At 39.3% G+C, this 27,363-nt stretch overlaps 2 protein-coding genes across 2 annotated transcripts; one reads left to right on the top strand and one right to left on the bottom strand.

Annotated features, from left to right (window-relative positions):
* Positions 1–13,342: 13,342 nt before the first annotated feature.
* LOC117635137 lies at positions 13,343–16,036 on the top strand. Its single transcript, XM_034369479.1, has 2 exons — positions 13,343–14,461; positions 15,676–16,036. The coding sequence occupies exon 1, from the start codon at positions 13,369–13,371 to the stop codon at positions 14,431–14,433; it is 1,065 nt and encodes a 354-aa protein (XP_034225370.1). The 5' UTR covers positions 13,343–13,368; the 3' UTR covers positions 14,434–14,461; positions 15,676–16,036.
* Positions 16,037–24,595: 8,559 nt separating this feature from the next.
* On the bottom strand, positions 24,596–26,874 carry LOC117635136 (heat stress transcription factor B-3). Its single transcript, XM_034369478.1, has 2 exons — positions 26,305–26,874; positions 24,596–25,219 (listed from the first exon to the last, which is right to left on the bottom strand). Exons 1-2 carry the CDS (start codon positions 26,542–26,544, stop codon positions 24,725–24,727), a joined length of 735 nt encoding a protein of 244 aa, XP_034225369.1. The 5' UTR covers positions 26,545–26,874; the 3' UTR covers positions 24,596–24,724.
* Positions 26,875–27,363: the final 489 nt, after the last annotated feature.

Raw genomic sequence — 27,363 nt, 5'->3', positions numbered from 1 at the left:
TGTTCAAAAGCTAGATCGGCAAAACGATGGAGGTTTACATCGACGACATGGTCGTGAAGAGCCAGGAAAAATCCCAACATATCAGGCACCTGGAAGAAGTCTTCAACATACTGAGAAGATACCGCATGCGGCTTAGCCCGAAAAAGTGCACGTTCGGTGTTTCGTCAGGGCAGTTCTTAGGGGAAATAGTGAACAAGTGAGGCATCCAGCCTAGCCCATTGAAGGTGAAGGCGCTACGGAATATGCCTGATCCAAGAACACCTAGGGATGTGCAGGTTCTGACTGGGCGAATAGAGGCTCTTAGTTGATTCATTTCAAGATCGTCAGATCGTTGTAAGCCATTCTTCCAGGCAATATGAAACAAGGACAGAAACATATGGAAGCCAAAACAAAGAGAGGCCTTTGAGCAGCTAAAGAAGTATCTCACCAGTCCCTTGACCCTGACTATTCCAAAGCAGGGTGAACTCTTATACCTCTACATGGCTATCACTAACATTGCTGTTAGTGCTATATTGTTAAGGGAGGAAAATTTAATCTAGCAGCCCATATTTTATATGAGCAAGAGCTTAATTGAGGCTGAGAAAAGATATCCACTGGCTGAGAAACTCGTGTTAGCTTTAGTGACTGCCAAGCGGAAACTTCAACAATACTTCGAGGTACACACGATTATCATATTGAAGACCCAACCAATCAGGCGATCATGTCCAAGCCAGACCATTCAAGAAGAGTTACAAAGTGGGCCATCGAGCTCGGAGCATTCGACATTAGATATCAACCTCAAACATCCCAGAAAGGCCAAGTAATTGCCGATTTCCTAGTACAATGCTATCCACATGACAAACAACAGGAAAACCATGACGAAATCAAGAAGACACCAGATCTGGACAAGGTACAATGGGAACTGTATATGGACGGATCATCCAATCAAGCGGGAGGCGGAGTGGGAATCGTCCTCTCGTCACCCAAAGGAGTGGACTTGGGTTATTCCGTTCGATTAGACTTCCCCACTTCAAATAACGTGGCGGAATACGAAGCCCTAATGTTAGGACTCCAATTACGCAGAACATTGAAGGTAGGACGTTTAGTTGTCCACAGCGACCCTCGCCTCATAGTCAGCCAGACAATTAAGGAATACGATACTAAGGATGAACGAATGGGGGCATATCAACGGCTGGTAAAGGATTTAGCTAGCAGGTTCAAAAAAATAGAGTTTGAGCGAATACCGAGAGAAATGAACGATCAGGCAGATCGCTTAGCCCACGCCACATCAACGTCGGTCGAAGACGTGAGGGTCGCCCTAGTGGAACTCTTATCGAATCCCAGTATACCAATCGATCCTGGAGTTATGCAGATTGATTCCGAGGAAGAAACGTGGATGATTCCAATCATGAACTATCTCACGAAGGGAATCCAACCCGATAACCAGATTGAGGCAAGAAAATTATGAATAAAGGCCGCCAGGCATGCAATTATAGATGATACGCCTTTTCGTGAGTCTTTTTCGGGGCCATATCTTAGATGCCTCGATCCACATGAAGCCGAATAAGTGCTAAAAGAAATACACCAGGGGACATATGGGAACCACACGGGCGGGATGAGCTTAGCCCACAAAGTGCTGACCTAAGGATTTTTTTTGGCCTTACATGGCCTGCGACGCAGAACAATTTTCACGAAAATATGACAAATGTCAGAGGCATACACCTCTTAACCCTGCTGTAGGACCTTGGCCATTCGTCCGCTGGGGGATGGACATCGTGGGACCATTACCCACTGCAGTGGGGGGCAAGAAGTTTGTCCTTTTGGCCACTGACTACTTCACCAAGTGGGTGGAAGCCAATGCTTACAAGATGGTGACCCAAACAGATATGGTGAGATTCGTATGGTGCAATATAATATGTCGCTTTGGGATACCGAGGGTATCGTGACGGACAATGAACCCAGTTCGATAACCGTAAATTCAGAAGTTACTGTGAGGAAAAATGGATCATTTAGCAGTTCTCATCCCGAAGTTACCCTCAAGGAAACGGGCAAGCCGAGATAACTAATCATACGATTTTTGATTGCTTGAAGAGAAAGCTGGAACAACGCAAGGGCAAATGGTCAGAAAAACTGCCAAACGTGTTATGGGCATACCGCACTAGCAAACAAAAACCAACTGGCGAAAGCCCTTTTTCCTTGGCTCATGGAATTGAAGCTGTCATTCCCATAGAAATTTGACTACCCACAGTCAGGAGATTGGTGGTAGGGAGCAATAATAATGAGCAGCAGCTAGCTCACAGCCTTGACTTGCTTGAAGAACAGCAAGAAGCTACAGAATTACGACTTGCAAACTACCAGAACCAGGCAGCCCATTACTTCAATAAATGAGTACGATTGAGAAAATTCAAAGTAGGTGAGTGGGTACTCATAAAGGTCATGGAGAATACCAAGGACCTAAATGCAGGAAAATTTGGATGAACATGGGAAGGGCCGTACGAGGTAACGGAAGCTTATATGCTGAGGCATATCGAGAGTATCTGAATTGCCTTGGCCAGGTTTGAAAAACCATTACGTTGAACCTCAGGTACTTACGTTACGGTTAAAATTTAAATCAAGTGGATAACTCATAAAGTCTGATAAAGTGAGTCAAGAGTTCTGGGAACGGGTCCAAGATAGTTGAGTACATCAAAATCAAAACAAAGCCGAAAAGAAAATACAATAAACAGTGAACGAAACAAAGCAACTTAGGGCGTGTCATCAAGTGGGTCATGAATGGTCTCCAAGGTAGGCCCAGAACAAGTGGAGAATCCAGCAGGTGAGGTGAAGCCCGTAAATCTAAGGACGGGCCCAGTACTGGCAAAAGACTATGCAACATTAGCCCTAGGGACAACAATCCCAATCGACCCAGAAAAGGTTGGCCAATGGAAGGCTGCTGGCAAGATCCTGCGCGTCGGGATGCAAACCCTGATAAAGTTCGTAGCTAGCAGGGTCAATTCCCAACTCATCGTCATAGTCATCTGGGCCCGCCACAAACCGGTGCTCAGGGAGCTGCTGACCTTGAACCCAATCGTATCTGAATTGCCTAGTCATCTCGATCCTGATCTGCTTAGTGTTGGCTTAATACTCCTCATCCCTATTACATGCGGCATACTAGCTCCTGCTTGAGGCGGTCAACCTTCATCAATACAGTGCTTTGGCCGCTTCTCAGGTTTCGCAGTTCACCCTGCTACTGTTCGAGCTCGGTCTCACATTCGTTGATGCACTTCCCGCTAAGTTCGAAGGTTGCCATCTTTTCCCATATCTCGCGGATCATAGCCTAAAACATCGCTATTTGCGCTTTGCGAATACCAACCATCTGCAGGAAATAAAAGTGGGCATTACACGTGCAACTATTATCAGACATGGCAATTGGATGACACCAGCACAAATCCCAAACGTACCGCGTTCAAGCACTGTGATTGGTAACCCCACATCTGTTCGTCAGTCACGGCCGTGAAGTCGTTCTCACCCAGTGAAATAGCAGGAGTGGGGGCATGAGAAACTTGCTGAGGTCGGGATGGAGTACTCGAAGCAGATATATTGGGTGAACCCAAACCCAAAATGAAATATGAAGCATGACCGGACTTCTTCGCAGACCCGGAGGGCTCGGGCTCTTTTTCCGCTCTTCTTTCCCTGTGGCCTAGGATCGACAATGAGCGTGGTATTTACATATCTGACTGATCAAACTCAGACCCAAATGAGCAGTCCTTAGAGCTGCTATGCTAAGCTAACTTAGCCTCTCTTTCTTGAAAGCTGGCCTGGATAAGAGACGTTGAATCCTCGGTACAACAAAGCTCAACGTCGATGGAACAAATGTCCTTGAACAAGTCTATCTCGCGCAGGTTTGAATCAACCAAAGTGAAAGGGAGGTAAGTCGTCATACGATGAGCAGAGGAGAGACGAATGAGAGTCGCAGGGTAGACGAAGCATGTGATATCCCATGCTTGACCGGTCCTTAGGAAGTACTGCCAAAAGAAGAGGTTAGTTAGACCCTCAAAAATACAATAAGCTATATTTCAAAGGCATAAATATGTATACCAGGTTTTGGGCCAAACGTTTACGGGATAGGCATTTAGACATCTCGGGCGCCGCCCACTCCCCAGTGATTAAGAAAGGTTGGTTTTTCCAGTACTTGGTAGAAGTAGGCTTACAAGTAAATACCTTTTCACCAGGCCCAAACGTAAAAAAGAAATAGCGATTCTCCCCCTAACCCAAGTCAAGTCGTGGAGGTACATGAAATCCTTAAAACTAAGAGACACATCCCACTTCAAACTAACGACTAGAATCCCAGATATGAGAAGGTAAGAAGTCGGGTTTAGTTGCATGGGGTGCAGACCCAAGAAGAATAAGAGCATATGAAAGAAGGGATGGAGTGGAAACCTAACATGCTCTAAGTGGGCCGGCAAGATAATTAAAGAACCCCGAGAGATACCAGCGCCAGTGTACATATTCGACCCTAAAGGAAGATGATCAATCCCCATGTTGTCAGGAATGCATCCTCTAGTGCGAGTCTTAAATATCTTGTAGCTCGATGGGACACCACCAGACTTAGGCCAAATTTCGTGGCTCAACATGAAAATAACAAAGATGAAAATATTACTTACTAGGTGGTGGCAAGAACGAAAGCCTTTCGGCGGAGTTCTCAAACGCACATAACACTTTTCTCTCCCTTCAGCTTATATATGAAGAACAAAAGCAAAGTATAAACGGTTTTACGAATGGATGTATCCCTATCGACCCACCTTTTATAGCAGGGGCGAAGATTGAGAAAATAATTCACAGAAATCACGGGAATAAGTTTTTCAAAAGGTTCAATGTGGCTGGCTCATATATTTGCCTTAGGCTATGGCAACAAAGCCTGGTCTAATATGACCAGTCGAAATTATTTCTACCCAACGCATGCTCTTCTCTGACAAAAAGCTACACGCACTTCGACAAAAGACAAAGAAGAGCAATGAATGTAAGTACTAAGTGGTGCAAGGTAGTAAGTACACCTACGGAGCTAGGCTTGTTCACTCCCTCATGCAAGGGATAGATCGTGGACCGCTTAGGAGTCGGTGAAAATGAAAAGGAGAAACTGAAGGCATATGGAGTCCAGAAGGTCCACACACAAAAAAAAAAAAAAAAAAAAAGTTGTGAACACCTTGGATCGGTTGATAGACCAAAGGTGCACGGCTCCGGATGGACAGCTAAGGGGTACTGGGGCTCGCATGGATAGCTCAAGCACAAAAAAAATAAAAAAAAGGTGGTGAACACCTTGGATCGATTGAGAGACCAAAGATGCATGGCTCCGAATAGACAGCTAAGAGGTATTAGGGCCTGCATGGATGGCTCAAACGCAAAGAAAGAAAGAAAGAAGAAAAAAAAAGTCATGAACACCTTGGAGCAAAGAGAAACCAAGAGGCATGGGACCCACCGGATTGGTAAAAATTCAAAGCTTGGGATCGGCTAGCAAAGAGAAACCAAGAGGCATGGGACCCACCAGATTAGTAAAAGCTCAAACCTAAGCATACCTCAACTGGGGTTGGGATCGACTATCAAGGAGAGTCCAAGAGGCATGGGTTGGTGACAGGCCAATAGGAATCATATTTCTGGGTTTGACCAGCAAGCCCAAGAAGGAAAACGCATGGTTTGTTTGGGTTCAGCCATGAGCCCACCATGACGACATGCACTCAATCCGAAGAAATCCTATTTCAAAGTCCCACTTAGATCATGTTTTCCCTCTCCACCCGTGAAGCGTGTAGAGAGGAAAAATGGGGAGCACTGTAGGAACCAAATCTCACGTATCATGGCTTAACCCATATGCCACAACTAGAAGACGTGGGATGATCGAACTTCCCTCCCACTAGAAAAGTGGGGAGTGAGGGAGACACGCTCATCTGATCCCATTACCATGAAGTGGAGGACGGGATGCTCAAAGCTAGGAAACTGGGGCTAAACACAAGAACTCGAACCGCTACAAAAACCTGGCTAAACCTCCAGCAAAGGTACGAGAAATTCAATTGAACACTAAGAGTACGCTGCACAAACACTGAATTGAGCATCGGAGTGACTTTTGCAGGTACTCACCCCATTTCCACCGTTCGACCTCGGGAACGTAATCCGGAGTTCTCTTTCAACCAAGGAAGCATGTGGACTTCAGTCAAGAACCTGTGGAGGTATTTCTTCTTGAAAGAAGTCCTGCTCCAACAGAGAGAAAGAGAAGGGTTGGGTGGTGGGAGAAGAGGTAGAGAGAGGATGCTGGATGTGAGGTTGTTGGTTGTCGAATAGAGAGATAGGGATAGGATAGATAAAGAAGGAGAAGGGAGAAGGTGAAACTGAAGCTCACTCGCGGGTTGTGATTTTTCTACTGGATAAAAGAGACCCGGATGTAACTTACTAATGTTATACATTGGATCGATCTGATGGCTATAAAGTAACCCCGCACAACTTACCCTACATTATAGCATCGCTAAAACCAAATTGGGTTATTATAAGTAAGCCCAACACAGAAGCCCAAACTTTGATAATTCATAAAATTTAATAAATATATTATTTTAATAGCTCTATCGGTGCCGTATTGGTGAATCATATGGTATCGTATCGGCGTACCCTTTGTCCGTACCAGTGTAACATAGGTGTTTTTCATGAGTTTTTTTATCAAAAATAGCAAAAATTTGCCCCACAATTTCATAAATGTCAAATTTTATTTAAAACAAATTTAATATAGCTAAAGACTCACATAAATATACTTAAATACCCTCATATTAAGAACCAAATAAGAATTTGATCTCTTTATCCTAGCCATTCAAAATTATCCAATGTTCTACATTCCGCCACATCGCATATTAATACATTTAATTTTTCGAATAGAAGAAAAGAGTTTTTATATCTAAAATAAAAAATGACATAGAATTTCTAAAATAATGGAATTTAGATTTCCATCATTTCAATTTCTGGCAATTGAAGATTTTTGTGTTTGGATTTATGCATGTCGAATTTTGTAAATGCTACTATGGAAATTGTAAAATGACGCATATTTTTGTGGAAATGAAACTTGGGAATTTGATGCCCAATTTCCACGATTTTTTTCTTCACGTCATTTAATAAATTCCGTGCTTAAGTTGCCAAATAAGAGAATTGTCAATTTCTCCTCTTAAATTCCCGACTTTTAGCTAAATTCCCAGTTATTTTCCATTATCCAAACGGAGGATGGTAGTTAATTTTTTTTTTTTCTTAAGCTGTTTGGCTCCTAAGAAAATTTCCAACTTAATAACTAGAAGTTCCTCAAGGACTTAAAACAAGAATAAATTATGTGATGAGGCTAAGAGACTGATTTCTTAAGCTGTTAATCATCTATAACCTACAGGTTTATTGTAAGCGATAGTCTAGACTAAAGGGGTGGGGAGAGAGATTTTTCACACACACATAAAACTAGGGGTGGTTGCGGTTCGATAACCGCGAATTTTTCTCTGAACCGCAAACCGACTGACTATTTGCAGTAAGGTGATTTTTGAAATCGCAAACCGGCGCAAAAATCAGTCGGTTACCGTGAATTAACAGTTTAAACCGATTTGAATATTTTCGGCCTAAATTAGACAATTTAAAATTTTTAAGTATGGTCTTTTTGTGTCATAAAAATTTAATCTTCCACACTTTTAAGCCTAGGTTTGATACTTCTTTTGAAGCATTTTGAGTTCAAGCATACTTTAACCAACAAATATAAATTCACAACCTAAACTTCTCAAGCATTCACAACCTAAAGAAAAATCCAATTCAAAGTTAATTAAAGTTATAAACCAAAAGGAGAACTCAAGTGTAGGTGGTGGTGAGTGGATTTTATTATAAGAAGAAGCCCTTCTTTATGAGTTAGAGTGGAGGTTGTGTTTCAGGTGTATAGGTTTGTGTTTTGGGGATTAGAGGCATTAGGTGTGTTACAGTGGCTAGACTCTATCTACAACACAACACAACACAAAAGTAACAACATAAAAGCATATTAATAATGGATTAAACTCAACCAAATTAAAACATAACATCTAACTACTAAAATGCAATTTAAAATATATATATATATATTTGCGGATTGCGGTAACCGCGAGTTACCAAAATCACATACCACAATCGCAACCGCAATTGTGGTTCGGTTTCTAAAACAGCAACTTTCGGTTGGTTTTTAGCTATTGCGATTCCAATGCGGTATAATGTCGGTTGGTTTTTGAGGTTTTTCAGTCTAAAATGCCACCCCTACATAAACTATAATTATTGGGATTTAAACCTGAGACATCTGGTTTGCAAGTCAAGACCCTTTTCCAGTGGGTGTTGATCTTTTTAGGTTTATTTAGTTCTAAATTTTGAAGGCATTTAGATTTATTTAAGTGAGATTTTGGTTATATTTGAAAGTTTTATATGAATTTTTAAGGACAAACTACATAAAACCCCCTAAACTATAGGGTCATTTTCAAGTTCATACCCAATTTTAGAGACATTTACCAGTACATACTCAAACTCCCGGAAACCCTACAATTTACCCCATTCGTTAACCAAACCTTTAATTAATTTGTTAAATGTTGATGTAGCATTCGTGGGACCTATTTTTTAATTGACGTGGACTTCCATGTGTTCAAATATATAATTAAAAATCCTTTACTTTTTAATTTAAAAAAAGAACTAAAAATTCTCTTCTCCAAGCCCTCGACCTAGCGAACCCAGCTACCCCAGCAACCAAAACAACCACCCAAGCCAGCCAAACTACCACCCAGCTGCTCCAGTCACATCCCCAAATAACTTACCCAGGCCACCTATCCTAGCCATACAACCCATCTTGTTCTAGCTCAACCCCCATCACCTTCCCCCCTCCCCCCCCACCCCGCCCCCTTTTCTCTCTCCTCCCCAACCCTCAAATCCCCAACTCCTACACTTTAGGCTTCAAGAACTTAGTCACGTTTTGAAAATGGGCTGTCGATTTTTTCAAGGGCGTGATTTTGATTCCTCCATGTTAGTCCAAATGGTTGGATCATTTAAAAAAATAATAATAAATTTGGAGGTTGCTGCATTTGTTTCACAATCTGAAGTCTAGCCACTTGTAGATCTGGGTATAGGGCTTGGTGGTGGGGATATGGGTGTGTTAGCATAGCTGGATCGAACCAGATGTAAGAGAGAGAGAGAGAGAGAGAGAGAAGGGCGGAGAGATTTCAAGGGAGGAGGGAAAGGGGATGGGGCTGGGCGGGGCTGCATGGATAAGAGGGTTGGCGTTGGGCTGAGAGATTTCGGGGCTATTGGGAGGTGCAATGGGCAATCGGGAGGGGCGATGGGTCGTCATCGACCTCAAAAACCCAGGTGTTTGGGTCGTCGTCGACCTCGAAAAACTAAGTGACGTCGTCAAGAACCAAGGCCGACCCTTAGTCAGGGCAACTAGGACCATCACCCTGGGCCCACAATTGAGTGGGGCACACAAAATTTTTTTAGTCCATATATATATGCATATGCAAAAAATTAAAATAAAAATTAAAAGTTAAAAGGCATATGTGATATTCGTCGAGAGTTTTACTTGGTATTTTAAAACAATAATAAAAAGAAGGATGCCAACAGATCTAGAAGAAAAGGAAGTCAACATCCTTATTGTTTTCCCAAGAAGCAAAACCTCTCAGTCTGTAGCTTTGCCTTGAAATCGATTTTTAATTATAATTCTCTATGGAACAAAGTGTGGAAGGAACAAAGCTATACTTTGAGTTGGAAGCTGATTATTCTCTCCGAAATTGAGAGCACCAACACCATAGCACAGCATACAGGACCCAAAATATAGGTTTTATTGTTCTTTCTTTGTCTTCATTTAATTAGTTTTACTTTTGTTGTTCTTGATTGCTTGTGTGTTTATGATAATTTTTTTTAAAATGTTTCCTAAAAAGTAACTTTCTAGAAATCTCAAAAGACTAAAAAAGAAAAAGGAAGAAGAAATTGTTCAAAACCTAAGAGGATCTTTAAATAAATATTTCCTTAAAAACAGTGAGGTACTAAATTTAGCTAAAGAACATAATGAAAATGACATAAATGAAAAAGAGAACGAAAATGAAAAAGAAATTGAAACTAATTTGAACTGTGAAGTACCAAATTTAGATGAAGAACATAATGAAAATGAGAACACAAATGAAAATGAAAATGAAACTGATTTGAACATTTATGATCCAAGAGTCTGGGATAATCTTGATGTAAAAATGAGGGATTTATTTTTAGAAAATGGTCCTATAAGAGAAAATAATCACAAATTCCCTATTGATGAACAATGCAGACATTTTTCTTCACATTTTTATCTTCGAACATTACCAAATGGGGAGACTCATGATAGAAAATGGTTAGTGTACTCAAAGGAGTTGGATAAAGTGTTTTGTTTCTGTTGTAAGCTGTTTAAAACAATGCATGCTAGAAGTCAGTTAGCAAGTGAAGGATCTAGAGACTGGAAACATCTTGGTGATAAGCTTAAACAACATGAAAAAAGTATTGAACACATTACTAACTTGAGGTCTTGTGTTGAGTTGCAAATAAGATTGAAAACAAGTCAAACAATTGATAAAGAACTACAAGAGCTAATCAAGAAAGATACATTACACTGGAAAAATGTTATGGTAAGAATCATTGATGTTGTGAAATGTCTTGCTACACATAATTTGGCATTCCGTGGAACAAATGAAAAAGTTTTTGAAGATGGCAATGGTAACTTTTTAGGCCTACTTGAAATGATCTCAGAGTTTGATCCAGTAATGCAACATCATTTTCGTCTCATTCAAGATAAGAAAATTCATTATCATTATCTTAGCCATAAAATTCAAAATGAGTTGATAGATATTTTAGCATCAAATGTTAAACAAATAATTATTAAAAAAGTCAAAGAGGCAAAGTATTTTTCAGTGATTCTTGATTGTACTCCTGATGCAAGTCACAAAGAACAAATGACTTTAATATTAAGGTGTGTAGATGTTTCATGTACTCCGATAAATATAGAAGAGTACTTTTTAGAGTTTCTAATTGTGCAAGATACAACTGGATTAGGAATTTTTAATGAATTGCAAGATGTAATAAAAAAGCTTGAACTAAATATTGATGATGTAAGGGGGCAGGGCTATGATAATGGATCAAATATGAAAGGGAAAAATATGGGTGTACAAAAAAGATTACTTGATATAAATCCTAGAGCGTTTTACATGCCATGCGGTTCTCATTGTCTTAATTTAATACTTTGTGATATGGCCAAGTCATGTGTCAAAGCAAAATCCTTTTTTGGAGCATGTCAATGCATATATACGGTATTCTCTAATTCAACAAAAAGGTGGAATGTGTTACTTGATTATATTGATGGTTTAACTTTGAAATCATTGTCAACTACACACTGGGAAAGTCACATAGAAAGTGTTAAAGCAATAAAATCTCAAGCTTCTAAAATCAGAGAAGTTTTATTTAAATTAGCTTAAATTAGTGAAGATGCTAAATTGAGTAGGGATGCTGAAAGTTTAGCATCAGGAGAGCTTTCAAGTTTCGAGTTTATATTAAGCTTGGTTATTTGGTCTGACATTTTGCACAAGATTAACTTAGTAAAAAATTACAATCTGAAGACATGCGTCTTGATGTTGCTGTAAGACAATTAGAAGGACTTGTTTCATTTTTTGAAAACTATAGGATAAATGGGTTTACTTTTGCCATGATTGATGCTAAAGTAAATGCATTAGATATGGAATTTGAGCCTGTATTTCTTAAAAAACGTCAAACCTGTAGAAAGAGACATTTTGATGAGATTTTCAATAATGAGAGGGAACAACAATCATCTGAGGAATCCTTTAGAACTGATTACTTTCTTGTCATAGTGGATATTGCTCTTGGTGAATTGAAAAGTAGGTTTGAACAATTGCATATCTTTGAATCTATTTTTGGGTTCTTATTTGATGCTGCAAAATTGACTTCTTTGGATGAAAATGAATTGAGAAGCTCTTGTGTGAATCTTGAAAATGCTTTAAAAAATGACAATGGTACTGATATTGATGCAAGAGATTTAGAGTCAGAATTACAGGTGTTGCAAGTGATGTTACCAAGTGAAGCAATTGAAACAGATAAACCATGGACATCCATTAAAATTCTAGAATTTGTAAATAGTATGGATATGTTTCCAAATGTAATGGTTGCTCATAGGAAATTACTGACTATACCTGTGACTGTGGCATCTGCTGAAAGAAGTTTTTCTAAATGAAAATTATTAAAATCTTATTTGCGGACCATCATGGCTCAAGATAATGGACTAGCTATATTATGCATTGAAAGAGATATGTTGGAAAACATTAAATATGGTAGCATAATTGATGATTTTGCTTCTAGACATTTTAAATGATCTTTTGTGATTAGAATTTCATTGTTGTTTTGATTTTTGTAGGTGTATATGAAGGTGAAGCATAGGGACATGCAAGTTAATGTGTTGTTGATTGTAATGTTTTCAATTGAGTACTCTTTCTCCTTCGTTTGAGGTTTTGTTCTCATTAGGTTTTAATGAGGCCCAAAGTGTTCTATATTATCGGTTGTAAACTCTTATAATTTTAATAAAATATATTATTTGAAAAAAAATTTGTAATTACATTTATTTATTTGTTTATAAAGGGCACATTCTTAAACTTCGGCCCTGGGCCTTAAATCACCCAGTGTCGGCCCTGTCGAGAACCCATATGCTGAATTTGCCATACGTCTCTGACGACGAACAGATCCCCTCCTTAGATCTATTGGCTAGGGCTCTGGTATTGGTTGGGGCTAAGGAGAGGACTGAAGGAGAATGAGGTGGTGGCTGGTGGTTTGGCTGGCTGGGGTGGTTGTTTGGGCTGCTGGGGTTCTGATTTGGGTGGCTTGGGGTCTTGGGTTGGCTAGCTAAGTCGTGTTAAGGGAGGGTTGGGAGGAGAGTGATGGAGAGATTTTTTTTTTTTCCCTTTGATTTTTAATTTTTAAAAAATAAAGAATTTTTAATTATTTTTTGTCTACATGGAAGTCCATGTCATTAAAAAATAGGTCATACAAATACGACATCAACATTTAACAAATTAACTAACGGCTTGGCTAACGGAGGGAGTAAATTGTAGAGTTTCCGAAAGTTTGAGTATGTACACGCAAATATTTCTAAAATTGAGTATGAACTTAAAAATGACCCTATAGTTTTGGGGGTTTTATATAGTTTATCCAATTTTTAAAGACTGTTTTTCATGGAGTGACTTCCACATTTTATTATTCATTTCATTCAACTTTGACGGCATCGTTTCGCGGCAACTACAGTAAATAGGGCCCTATTTTCCAGAATTGAGCCCTAACAATAATAAATAAATAAAACCCCCAAATACTTCGTCGCTGCCAATGATTCAAATGAAGAGCAATGAAGAAGCCCAAGCACAAGCAGCGAAGAAAACGAGAGAGTTGCCCAATCTCTCGGAATGCCATTCGTGCCACCTGAGAGTCGACATTGCCAACGCCAATGCCAAGAGCAAGCTTCACGTCCTGTACAGCGAGTGGCGCATTGTCCTTCTCTGCAAGAAATGCTTCTCTCGCGTCGAGTCCTCGGAGCTCTGCTCCTATTGCTACTCCACTTCGTCGTCCCAAGAATCTTTCTTTTGCCGCCAGTGTCACCGGAAAGTCCACAGGCATTGCGATTCCGAGTACCGGAGCGTTGCGCTCTTGTCCGATTCTTGTTCGGCCATGGAGTTTTCCGTCTGCGCCGATTGCTGGATTCCGGAGTCGCTGGTCAAGTGGAAAAGGGTTGTGAGCAGTAGCAAGTCTCGAAGGACTGGAAAGAGAAGAGTTGGTTTGGGATTAGGGAAATCTAGGGTTTTGGCCATGGTGGATGACAGGGAAATTGATGATGCCTTTGGTAGCGAAGAGGGCTCAAACAGGAGGGATGAGGATGCTGCTGTTGATGTTGATGATGGGCAGTTGGATGCCATGGACGGCTCTGCTGAGAAGTTGTGTTCGCCGAATATGAGTGTGTGCTTTTGTGATTCATCAACGGACATTGGGTGTTTGAAGCTGGAACCAAGAGCGCTTGATATTGAAGAAGAGAGTGGGGATGATGATGATGATGATGATGAGCCGTTGAAGGAAGGAGATTGGAGCTGCTCTAATGGTGATGACTTGGAGTCTCCAGCTTTCTGTAAACAAGAGCAAGGGGAAAGTGTTTGTATTACCACGCCAACGAAGCAAAGGTGCAATGCAAAGCTTGATCCTTTTTATTTCAAGTATAGGAAAAGGAGCACTCTTGATCGCTATGTATTAACGTACAAGAGGAGAATTCCTAAAAACCTCAACGCTTCTTCTATGGTAACATATAAGAGAAGGAAACCTAAATGCCTCTATGCTTGTTATACGTTTACATATAAGAGGAGGAGACCCAGAATTCTGTATGCTCGTTCAACTGGTTCATCATGAGACCTGTACTGAATCTTGATAGCTACAGGTATTCTCCCTAGGCTTCTTGACTGTATTTCATTCGTGCTGTTTGAGTTTTGAGTTTCATATGCAGGCATGATATGTGTATTGGGTTGGATGATCCTTAGAGAAAACATTAAAGGGGTGAAGTGATGCTTGAAAACCTTAGCGTCTAAATGTGGTGTTCTAGTATGGAACTGATAATGGTGAAATGGATTGATAGCTTGCCTTAAGCGGTGACCGTCATAGTTTTCTGAGTAGAGTTTGATTGAAGGGTTTTCTGAGTTAGTTAAGTTGTTCTTTAGTAAGTTAGATACTTAAGGCATGACTCAAAGAACAAACACAAACAAAAACAAATAAGAAAAACAGAACAAAATAATCTCGCTGTATCTCAGTTTCAGTTAACTTAAAGCTGATTCTATGTTTATACCAATTGTGTTCCAAATAATGAATGGCCTAACTATAATAGATCAGAGATTTTCTTGCCACTCGATATAGTTTCTAAATGTGCAATCATAATGTTGAACATTTTATTGTAGAAACTATGATGGAATTTTGTTTCTTCTTTCCTGTGCTTAGCTATTCAGTGAAAATTGTGAATGCCTTGGATTACAAAGGGCCGGTTTGATAACCATTTCAATTTAAGTTTTTAGTTTTCATTTTTTGTGCTAGAGTATAGAGGAAAAAGAGGGAGAATGGAAGTGAGAATGAGAGTGAAGATGGGATTGAGAAGGAAGATGAGAGGGGAGGATGGGAGAGAGGAGTAACAAAAGTGAAAACAAAAGCTAAAAACTGAAATCTATTTGAAATTGTTTTCACTTTCAAGTTTTTGTTTTCACTTTTGTTACTCCTCCCAATCCTCCCTTCTCATCCTCTCTCTCTCTCTCATCCTTACACCCATTCTCACTCTCATTCTCCTCTATACTCTAGCACAAAAAATGAAAACTAAAAACCAAAATTGAAATGGTTATCAAACGGGCCCTAAATTTCTCAGTTTCTACCAAATCCAGTCAATGGTTTACAAAGTGACATATAAAAATGAAATCTTTTGCACTCATATGAGCTTGGGAGAAATAAAAAAGAAAAAAAAAAACAACTGCAGCAAGTAATTTCTATTACAAAGACCTAGAGGTATTAAATGACTTTCAACAGATTAATCATGGAGAGTCTTTCTTTGAGCAATATAAAGTTCTCTAATGCTGTCAAGTTTCTTACTGTTCTTTTTCTCATTTTCCTTGCAAGGTCATCACTGGTGCAGTTTTGTACACTATCACACTTGTTTGGATAGTAACTCTCATGACCGGCGACTCTAAGAGAGCTGTTTAGTTTTTTGTTGTATGATAGTTAGAGCTTTATTGTATTGGCAGTTCTGTACACCTTCTTGATAAGGACTGTAATGGTATTGGTTTAAATAAAAAGTCCACATTCAGTAAAAGTTCAGCATTTGATTCATGTAAAAATGTGTGGTTTCTGAAGAAAGGGAGTACTGAAACCCGGGATTGTTAATGTAAGTTAGGGAAAACCAATTTAATTGTAGCTTGGAAACGAATCATCTAAGGAGAAAGGGAGTACCTAAGGTAAGTTTCTGTACTCGGTTTTCTTTTTGCTTTGTATCCACGGCATAATTAGTTTTTGTTATTTAGGCTTTGATTTTTATTTTTATTTTATTTTTATATTGAGTTTTAGGTTATAATCTCTGCCTGTGATTTATGCTGGTTTTCAGTTTTCTGGTTTCTACTTAGACAAACCATTTGCAGAGAAGGCTGCACTAGCTGATGATTTTGTTTAATTTTCAGTTTGGCTGCTGCATTTTTTATTAATGAAGAAAATGAAATAGTGAATAGGTAAATGAAATAATGAAACAAATGTTATGAACGCTTATTTTATTATGTTTTGAAGGCTTTATGTTCATCACTTTTGGGCATCGACTTCTACAGTTTTCAGAGATCTTTCTTTTAGGCTTATTTGGCTAGATTGGATTGCAGCCATTCGTTACACCTCCAGGTCTTATAGCCTTCGAGGATTTTCCTTGCTAGTGATCTAGGGGTCTCTGTCTTTGCTCTGCTCCTGTGCCGTTGTACTCTCTATAGTGCCTCAAGTTAGTGAGAAATTGGACGGTACTAATTGGGGGAGTGAGGAAGGTTAATGATCTTCAAGTTCGTGTACAACGAAATTGGGTTCGATAAATTACTTTGCTTTTATTTTTTTGGCAACTAGAGATCATATTTTACTGCTTCCATATGAAGATAACATCAAACGAGTTTGTAAGATATTTCGGTGTATTTTTTGGATTTTTAATGTATTAATTACGAATTTTAATGTTTTTAATCTAGGGTTTTTAATAGCGTTGGGCATCAGAATTGAAGAACCGATCAATCGAACCAAACCAGACCAGAAAAAATCGAAAAAAATTGTGTTGACCAAAAAGTCAAACCCAATTCAAAAAACTGAATCAAACCGGTTTTAACTGGTTCTTGTTCCGGTTCTATACCCCAACAAACTGAATCAGGCCGAATTGAACCAGCCAAATTAAAAAATATATCATTTTAATATTTATTTATATCCAATGCTATATTTTTAATCTCATAACTAATATTTACCCAAGTTCAATTTCAAAACATCTCTTTTTTCTAGTCTTAATATTTCTTTTTGTAAAAAATTGAATAATTTGTTAATTTTCAGTTAAAATTTGTGTAAAAAATAATTTGAAAAAATAATAATAATAATCCATTTCAAAATTGAATCGGACCGAAATTGGTTCAACTCGAACTAGATGGATTTGTAAATTTTTTTGTTAAAATCGAACCAAACCGAATTGAATAAATAGTACCGAATTCAGTTCCAATTTGAGGCAAAAATCTGTTCAAACCGAACCAGGCCCACCCCTAGTTTTTAATTATAAAGGTCTCTGAACTTTAACTCGAGTTGCAATTAGGTCCCCGAACTTTTTTTTGAGGCAATTGGGTCATCCAACTCTCTCATCCGTTCCAATTGAGTCATTCTGTCAATTTGGCTATTAATTTGAGGGCTAAAACCATCTATCTCAATTAAAATATTTTAAATTTTAAAAATTGAAAAGAAAAAACTGAAAAGAGTGAAAAATAATAATTAAATTAAATAAATAAATAAACTTAAAAACAAAAAATACAAATCCAAATCTCTCTCTCTCTCTCTCTCTCTCTCTCTCTCTCTCTCTCTCTCCTCTCTCCCTCTATCTCCCCTTCTTTCCCGCAACCCATTCCCCCTCCTCCTTATCCCACCCTCTCAAAACCCATATCCCAACCCAACCTACAACCCACCCTCCATCTCCCAACGCGCAGAACCCAGAACCTACCCACAATCCCACCCTCCCAAGATGCAAAGTGTTCAAAAAAAAATTTCTTTTTCAATTTTAGAATTTGCACAGAGAGAGAGAGAGAGAGAGAGAGAGATGATCTAGATGGCTCTCAGGTGAGGTTGGGGGTGGATCGAGGGTGGGCACGAGGGTGGTTGTATGGTGGCGTTGGGATTAGAGCACCTCCACCCCAAAAGGCAAGGGCAAGGCAAGGTTTGACACTATTCACAAGAATAGTGGCAACCTTACATTTTTGGGTTCCACCCCAAAGGGCAAGGGCAAGGGCAAACACTATTCACTTTACTTTATTTTATATATTTTTTATACTTAAACCATTAATTTTGATAAGCTTTTAAGATAATATTTTCGGTTGCCACATGTCACTATTTATTATAAAGTTACATTAAATTGGAAATGCAAGAAGAAAAAAATTGAATATGCAAGAAGAAAAAAAAGTTACATTAAATTGAATAGGCCATTTGTTTTTTGATACAAATGGAAAGTAGTAAAAGCATCCGGAAAGCACCACATGGCGTCTTCCCGTTGGGGGCTGTAAAAAAATTTGATTTCGTCAATGACTTCGGGCAAGAGCCCAGTCCAGAATTGCCCTTGGGCTTGCCCAGGCTGGTGGGTCCCAGAGTTTGCCTGGGCTTCCTTTTGCACACTGGAGGTCCAACTTTGGCCTTAGGGGGACTATTACCAGGGTTAGTGTGCTACACTGCTCTTGCTCTTAGGAGTTTCTGAAGAAGGCTTGGTTGTATTTGAAGAGGATGATGAACTTGAGTTGGGGTCGATGATGGATGAAGAAGGCTCTGAAGATGGAGGTAGAGTTGTTGGGGTCGATGGAGGTGAAGAAGGCTTTGAAGATGGAGGTGGGGTTATATGGGGTCGATGATGGATGAAGAACCCAAAAGGACGCTTTTACCCCCTCATTTTGACGAGCAAATTGACAGAGTTGGACGGTAGGACCCAATTGGAACTATTTGTCGACTTAATGGATGTAATTGCCTCAAAAAAAAAAAGTTTGGGGACCTAATTGCAACTCAAGGCAAAATTCAGGGACATCTATAGTTTTTTTTTTCTTTTTTTTTTTAGAAGGAGAATTCATTCATAAAATCACAGACGTACAAAGAGCGACATGATATAGTGGCCCCGTTAAAACCTTCCTAGGACAACCTCATGGGACAAATCCCAGGAGAGGAAAGAGTACCACACATGTCATGGACTAACATGAGAGTCCAATTCAGGTCACTTTGGACCATTACAATAAAAGAACAAGTCAAAAAAAAAACCTAACACAAAGATCTCCGACAAGAACCGCAACTAGAGACCAACACAGTAAACCCACATGAGAGAACCGTAGAAATCCCAACTAATAAACCCACAGGAGAGGACGGCAGAACAACCCAATTGTCAAAAGAAGCCTTCTATGAGTAAAATCATAGTCTTTTAACACCCATACAAACTGTAAGTCATACTATAGCAGAAACCAGAAGAGAACACGGAGGACGAACACAGAAACAATAATAAAAAGACCCATGAGAAGCACTCCACTTCAACTCAGAACCTGACAAAGAAAACCTCCTATGACCAAGCATAGTTCTTCGGTCGGCGTAGAGTAAAGAAGAGCACAACATCCCAACAACTACCACCAGCGTCGCTACTGCCACCACCGTTAAAACATAGACAAAACATCAGCCACCAGGTATCACAACTCTCCCAAGGAGAGACACAATCCAGCGTCACTCCTGTCGCCGCAGCCGAGACAAAGACAACACCATCCACCTAAAACACTGCAAAAACAACCAAACAAAACAAACAGACAAACATACCTAGATCCAAACAAATCTAGACTATCTGGGGAGGGGAAGGGGAGGAGAAGAGGGGATAAGAGGAAAGGAAAATATACGAGAAAAAGAAGGGAGATGAGGAGAGGAATGGGACGATGGGAGGAAGGGCAGTGGCCACCTTCCCCTTAGCTTCCTCGCGGTTGGTTGTCACCAAGGAGAAAAGGGATCAGAGTGCAGCTAGGATTTCCCTTGTTGGTAGGGACATCTATAGTTAAAAACCCTTTAATCTATAATGTCTCTACAGTGCATCTAGAGTGTCACTATAGTGCATCTATTGTGCCCCTATAGTGCCCCATGTGTCCCCACGTGTCAATAATATTATTTTTCTACAATTTACCTTCTAAAATTCATAATAAATACATTAAAAATCAAACAAATACACCAAAAATTCCTATGAACTCCTTGTGGCATTATATTTGCTTTAAAGCTACGAAAATCTTATTTTGACTAATAAAAGTTTTTTTTTAAAGACTAATAAAAGTTCAGAGTTACAACAAAAACTCGAATTTTTTTCTAAACAAACCAAAACACTAGTTAATGCCCTATAACCAAGAGGTTATGAATTTATTATGATTTTAGGAAGTTAAAGCATTGAAAAATTGTAATAAATTGAAGAGAATGACACGTGGAAGCAGCTGAACAGTGTGTCGTTAGTGCTTCAAAAGGGTTTCACTCTCCCGTGATTCCACGTGTCATTAAAGTTTATTTTTATGTGTGTTAATTGCAAAGGCAGTATAGAGACACTCGAGAGGCAATATATAGTAACTACAGAGACACGTGAAAGTTAAAGCATTGAGAATGACACGTGGCAGCTATTGAAGGGTGAACTGTCAGTAAGATGGGTGTCATTCTTTGGTATCGCCCCGTGTGGTAGATCTAGGAATTTTTCAGAAAAATGGCAATGTTAAAAGGCTAAAAGATATAAAAAATAATATAATAACCAAATAGCCTTACAATTTAAACAATACTAATGTTATCCATAATTAAAATAAATAAAAATAAATAAGAGTTTTACATCTAAGAATAATCGACTATAGTCTACTTTGTATATCAATTAATATACACAAAATTCATGTTACACAATTATTTACCAAAATTCATATCACATATGAACAAAATGCATGTCAATTACACAATTAGTCTATCAAAATTCATATGAAATCATCCATTAATCTAACCAAAATTAATACCAATTAATCTAACCCAAAGTACATGTGATTTGGAGGTCACGAGATAAAAGTACATGTGATTATGTGACAGGACCCGATCCTAATTCCACTTTGGAATTCGGGCCGGACCCTGTGCGTGTCCGACACCTGGCAGATGTCGGGCACAAAAGACCTTTTTACCCTTCCGGTTACCGACTATGTTTTCAAACTTCCCTAGACTCCTACCGAAAATTCGGCAGAGTCTCCTCTGTAATTTGTCCAAACCCAAAAATTTTCACCTGTTAAACAATCAATAATATTCACACCAACTGCCAGAATAAGTCAACCAAACGTTCCACAATTCCGATTCTCAACTCCAACCAGATATCAGAGTAGTTACTAATAATTTACAAGAATTTTAGTACTTTACAACAAAATCCTACGTTTCGTGGGTGGCGCGGGAGCTAGGAGAGGCCCGATGGTGGATTCCTGTGCACTTCTACTGCCTGGGGGCGCAAAACATATGAAGGTGTGAGTGGACAAAAATAGCGTTCTCAAAACAGTTTATAAACATAATAACCCCCGTTGTAAAAATGAATAGATATGTAAATCCGAATGTTCGACTGTATTCAAATACAAAGCATTCACATAAACATATATATCTTTATATGTATCTATGCAGATGTAAAACATGCACGAATGTCGAGAAAACTGGTATAAAATGACTGAAAGCAATAATTGCATAATAGCACTGAAACTCCTTTAAAACTACCACCTAAGTGTACCCCTGTAAATCCGTCAATTCCCTTGACAGGTCTCGGCGACACCCAGTCTATCCGAGCCGCAAACTGGCAGGATTCATGGGACTATATTCAGCCTGATCCGCTGGCAGGTCTCGGCGACACAAAGTCAACTCGAGCCGCTCTGGCAGGATTCAGGGGACCGTAGTCAGCCTGATCCGCAATCCTGGTAGGTCTCGGTGACACAGAGTCAATCCGAGCCGCAAATCCTGGCAGGTCTCGGGACACCAAGTCAGCCGAGCCGCAAATCCTGGCACTCACGGTCCGAGCGTCCCCGAAACTCGTGAGGCAATGTCAAGTGCACTGACAGAACTGTAAATAAACTGGACGTCCGTAGACGTCGGTATATCTGAGGGCAATCACCACAAGTGGGTATATGGTGGTTTAAAATACAATATCTTAGAAAAGTCTGCTAAATAACTGCATTTCAGTAAATCTGAAATTAAACTGCTATTTCCTCTGGTAACATTCTTGAACTTTGCTTTTTATATCGCTTTGGCATACTCAGCTAAGCAATGTATAAGTACGATGTTTAGCTTCACAGACATGCTAGAAAATCATAAGGAATAATACTTATTCAAGATCAAATAATGCAATTTATTTATAAAAAATCATTTAGAAAAAAAAGTCCACTCACTTCTGGTCCGAGCTAGTTGGCCCTCTTGAACGTCCCTCCTGTGGTTCAGTCTGGCCCCTGGTGCCTGATTAACCATGAATATTACATTAATAAAACTGCTCAATAAAAGTATTAAATTAAAAACCCTGACCCCCGGCTCTTAGAAATGCGTGCACTCATTTTAAAGTCAATCTTATGCCCACTGTAGCATTTCAGACAATTAGAACAGTCTTAAAAGACCTGAAGCTTTACTAAGCGATAAACTGCCAGACCGGTCGATCCGGAACCCCGTGGGGTCCACGATCTCCGATGGCCGATCTGGGATTCTCTAGAGGTTCCTCACAGAGAAATACCCATATCCTGCGAGTTTGGTCCGAAATGGACGGTCGGATTAGCCACAATCGCGGTATCGCTTAAATTCCAAACCCTAGCCCTAGGGTTCGCGATTTCGGAGTATCCGGAACTCCGATTCGCGATCCGTCGAATCCTACACGATACAGCACCCGGGAATCGCACAATATGGCAAATCCGTTCGGGGCTCAAACGGAATCCAAATCGAGATCCGCGAAATCCTACGCGCTCGTGATGACACGATGATCGCAAAAATACACATAGTCACTACACTACCCTCACCCACGCGCCGCCACACGCGCCGGCAGCTTGGGTGTCCAAAGTGATAACGACTCGCCGGAAAATCTCAAAACCAAGGCTCCAAACTCCTGTCCTAGGTAAAACACCCCATTTGGAGCCACTTTTGTTCTTGGACATACCCCAAAAAGTGGCCGGAAACGGCCGATCACGGAGGCCGAAGTTCGGTCGATTTTCAATTCGAAAATCGAGTGATCTACGGCTAAAATCGATGAAAACCTATCCAACCATCAGCTAGAGCATGAAAAATAGGTGAGAATCCATATCTTACTCGAACAATTTGGTTGAGAATTGAGGGAGAACGAGGGGTCTGACAATCGGGTAAAAACCGGTCGGTTTTCTCCTGTTTCCGGCGAGCTCCGGGCAGCCCAAGGGTGGAGACCGGTCGGGATGGGACGGCGGGGCCGAGGCGGTTCCGATGGTATCAACGCCGTAGGTCGGGGTGGGCTGTGGCGACGGGAAGGGGAAGGGGGAGGCGCGGGTCGCGCCGGAGGGAGGAGAGAGAGAAGAGAGAGAAACTGAGGAGAGAGAGAGAGAGAGAGGAAAGGGATAAAAATCTGACTTTTGCCCAAATTACCGTTTTGCTCTTCACTGTATTTTGACCGTATTTTCTTCGTTACAACTCCGATTCGAGTCCACTCCGTGTCTACGGACTCGTTTCGTCGTGCTCTATGCAACGGCGTAATCAGAATTGCCAAATTCCTTCTCGGTCAAAAAGTCAACTTTTTTCCAATTAAGAAATGTGAAGGCAAAATCGTCTTTCTTCTAGAATAAATTAATACTAATTTTAGGATATTTTGTTTTGGGTTATTACATTATGAGTTCGGGGTATTTTTCGGTGAATTTTTGGAAACACATATGAATTTTTAATGAATTTCTAAAGTTGGTCTAGTTAAAATTTGACACATGACACCTTAATAGTGGACCATATTAAAAAAGCAATGCAAGTTGAGAAGCACAGGATTCTAACTACAAGCACGAGTCATCTTCTTCTTTCACTGGTTGTGTTTGCAACTTAAGTGTATTTTTTTCAAAATCTTCTAAAATCTATAACTTTGGTTGTGGAGGTCCAATTGATGAACTGTTTTCTCCTACATGATCATGAGATTGAGCTCAAAAATCTAAAGTAAATGTTTAGGGTCTCACATAGCAGTAACAAAATAGCCTCTTTGAGGCTTTTAATCTAACACTTGGTGGGCACAAATAAAGTGGCAAATTCCTGCATCTCCAATGCATTTTATGGCGAGGGGAGATGCACCTGCACCTCCTTGCGCCTCTATGGGTCTGCCACTGATCGCCACGTGACATTAAAATTTTATTTTTATTAGTATTCTTTAATTGCCACGTGTCTCCTTAGTGCCTCTATAATGCATCTATAGTGAAACTATAGCGTCTCTATAGTGCCTCTAGACTGTCTTTATAGTGACGCTAGGCTGACTCTGTAATGGCTTCTAGTATCTCTATAGTGTGTCTAGAATGTCTCTATAATGCCTCTATTGTGCCTTTATAATGTCTTCACAATGCCTTTGATTTATTACTATTTTTCAATAATTTAACTTCCAAAAATCATAATAAATTACTAATAAATCAGAAAAATACACCAATAAAATCTTATGAACTCCTTAGTAAAATACAAGATATATATTTAATTGAGCCATATTTGGACGGCTCGGCGAAACTTGTTATATCAGTCCCATTGGAGAAACTTGTTATATCATCAACTTTGTTTCTGACAAATGCGCATTATATATAATAATTTACATGCATAATAAACATATATATATATATATATATAAAAATAAAGTACATCTTAATATTCCTCTAGCTAAGCCACTTGATTTTAAGTAGCTCATATAAATACCACTTGTTGAAGTATGTATATTTGTAGAGATTATTTATTTGCATGCTTGAGATAGTAAAATGCTTGCGCTCTCACTAATTTCAGCTCTCTTCCTCTTCCTCTCCGTCTCTCCCTCCACTTCCAATCTCACCCCAAACAACTTGGGCACCCTCTCACTATTCTCCTCCTCTTCTTTCTCAGCTGAGTCTCCATACTTGGCCACCAAGTCAAGAAGCTCCTTGCATTTCCTCTTCATGCTGGTGAGCTCTGAGCTTAAAACCCCATTCTCCTGCTTCAGCCGTTTGTTTTCGTCCACGAGAGAGCTGTAATCGGATGAGGAGGAGGTTGAGGAGTTTGATCTCTGGTCTTCATCAAACTCGTCTTGATTTGGCATTGCTTGTGCAGCTTGGTTTAGGGCAATGTTGTTGATTGGCTGTTGCTTGCTGGCCCATGCTTTTCTTCTGCGTATGTCACATAGCTGATCCTTTTCACCCTTTCGGAACTTGTCGTTGCAGAACTCCCACCTGCTTGTTGAAACTTTGCGAAATCCCTAGACATATATGCAAAATTATTAAAATTCAAGTAAAGATTAGAGAAATGAAATACAAGAGAAAAGTTATATTAGAAGAGAGATATGTGAAGGAGGGTAAAATTATATTTTCTCGTTTGATGCCTAGGATTGGATGACTCATTAGATTCAAAGTATATGTTGAACGAGGAAATGATGGTAGAGGTATATGATTTTTCATTTAGAAGATTAGAAGGGATACGTTATAAGGTATTGATATTCTACCATTTTGTGGGGAATGAATGAAATAATAAGTTTTATTCATGATTAAGCCTCTGCTTCGACCTCCAACTAGGACAATTTTATTTCTTTATTTGACTTGCGTTAAGTTATCCAATCTAATCCAATCTTAGGTAGGCACTAAACGAGCCTATGCCTGAAATCACTAATCTAAATTCTTGGACATATTTCAATTAGTTATTGGTCTAATGGTGTTTCTCTTCATAATCTATAAAGAGGCTTTAAATTCGAGTCTTCCATCTACAGTTGATAAAATAAAAAATAAAAAAAATCTTGAACATAGAATAAGATATATGAAGAAATTATCAGCAGCGTAACTACTTTTCAACCAAATAAATGATGAAAGAAAAATTCTTCTATGCCAGTAAGTAGGTTGTGTGACATTATGGTTTTCTTATGGGACATTGGCCGCTGTCATACTCATGAGTCTACAGTTCATTTATAATCTTTGTGGCTCAGCCTACTCCAATTAAAGTTCAAACCCAACACAAATATATATAAATATATATTTAATTTACTTTGGTTGGTCCATCAAAACACCGAAAAACTATTATATTTTAAGTTAGGTTAGACAAGACCAGTGGACCTTTTCATATTAACTCGAAATCAAATCTTAGAAACTCGGTCAACTTGGAATGAAGACTTTTTTTTATTTTTATTTATTGTCCTTGATTTCCTTTTTTTTTTTTTGGACATGATGATGATGATGATGATGGAACACATATGGCAAGAAAAAATGCATTTGATATGGCAAAGTGCAAGAATTTGATATTGATTACAAAAGCATGCAAAATATATGGATATATGGTTAATAAATTTGTACATACATAAGTATTTAGCTGCCTGACAAAGCTAGAGAAGTTACTATGCTTGAAGAGTGTTGGGAGGAGATCTCTGGCAAACTCCGCGGGCTGCCACACCACGAACGCCGACCCGTCATCGTTCCACGAGATCACGTCGTCGGTGGTGGGATCCTCCACCAGCATGTAGGTCTTCAACAAGAAAGGTGGAGGGCTTGACTTCCTCACATATTCCAGCAAACCCTTCTGGTCACACACACCCTCCATTAATTAATACCTAATCTTGGTACTCAAATCTACTTCTAAGAGAGAGAGAGAGAGAGAGAGAGAGCTAGAACAAGAGGAAGAACTAGAAGAAGATAGAAGAAGGATTAAGAAGAAGAATTAGGAAGAAGATTAAGGACGAGAAGGGGAGGAGAAGAGAAGAAGGGCGGTTAAGAACTCCCAACCCCAACAATAGAAACCCAACACGACTCCACAGTTCATGAGAAATGCAAGGGCTTTTTTCCTTCCCTCTTCTTCTCTCCACCAAGCTACAAAGAAATGGTTAAAACGTATCTGCCAAGCCTACCCCCTCTTCTTATATATTTTTTGAAAAATTCATGGCATGCACATCACATTCCTTTATCATATGGCTAAAATATTTGACTTGTGTATATGTAGAGTATTTATGCCTAAAATATATGCACTTGACATATTTATTAATTAATTGGGATCTTAATATGTCAACCACCCGATCTCAATTATGATTATACTTTTATCGCCAATTTTGGATGGCTAGGATAATTTGGGTTTTTTTTTCTTTTTTTTTTTCAATATTTTTTGGGAGATGGGGAGGAAAGAATGGTGTATTGATATGACCATTCGATTAAAGGCAAACCACTTTCTTGCACACACATGTGGCACCATCAAATTGACATATTCCATATTAAAAAAATCCGTAGGAACAAAAATAAAAATAATTCTTTACTATTTTTATGTGCCATGTCTTTGGTAGAAATACAAACCAATCCATAAAAATAAATTTTATCACTGTGAAATATGTGATCAACAATATAATCAAGAAACGTGATATATATATTTCAT

Source organism: Prunus dulcis, chromosome 7 (assembly GCF_902201215.1).
Source record: "Prunus dulcis chromosome 7, ALMONDv2, whole genome shotgun sequence".
Taxonomy (NCBI): domain Eukaryota; kingdom Viridiplantae; phylum Streptophyta; class Magnoliopsida; order Rosales; family Rosaceae; genus Prunus; species Prunus dulcis.
The sequence above is the reverse complement of the archived record's forward strand: the minus strand, read 5'-3'. Positions and strand labels throughout refer to the sequence as shown.

Excerpts from the sequence above, each read along its gene's own strand:
- LOC117635137 (XM_034369479.1), top strand. The coding sequence starts at position 13,369 with ATGATTCAAATGAAGAGCAATGAAGAAGCCCAAGCACAAGCAGCGAAG.
- LOC117635136 (XM_034369478.1), bottom strand. The coding sequence starts at position 26,544 with ATGGAGGGTGTGTGTGACCAGAAGGGTTTGCTGGAATATGTGAGGAAG. Across the intron at positions 25,220-26,304 it reads TCAGGCAGCTAAATACTTAT|GGATTTCGCAAAGTTTCAAC; the intron begins GTATGTACAAAT and ends ATATATGTCTAG.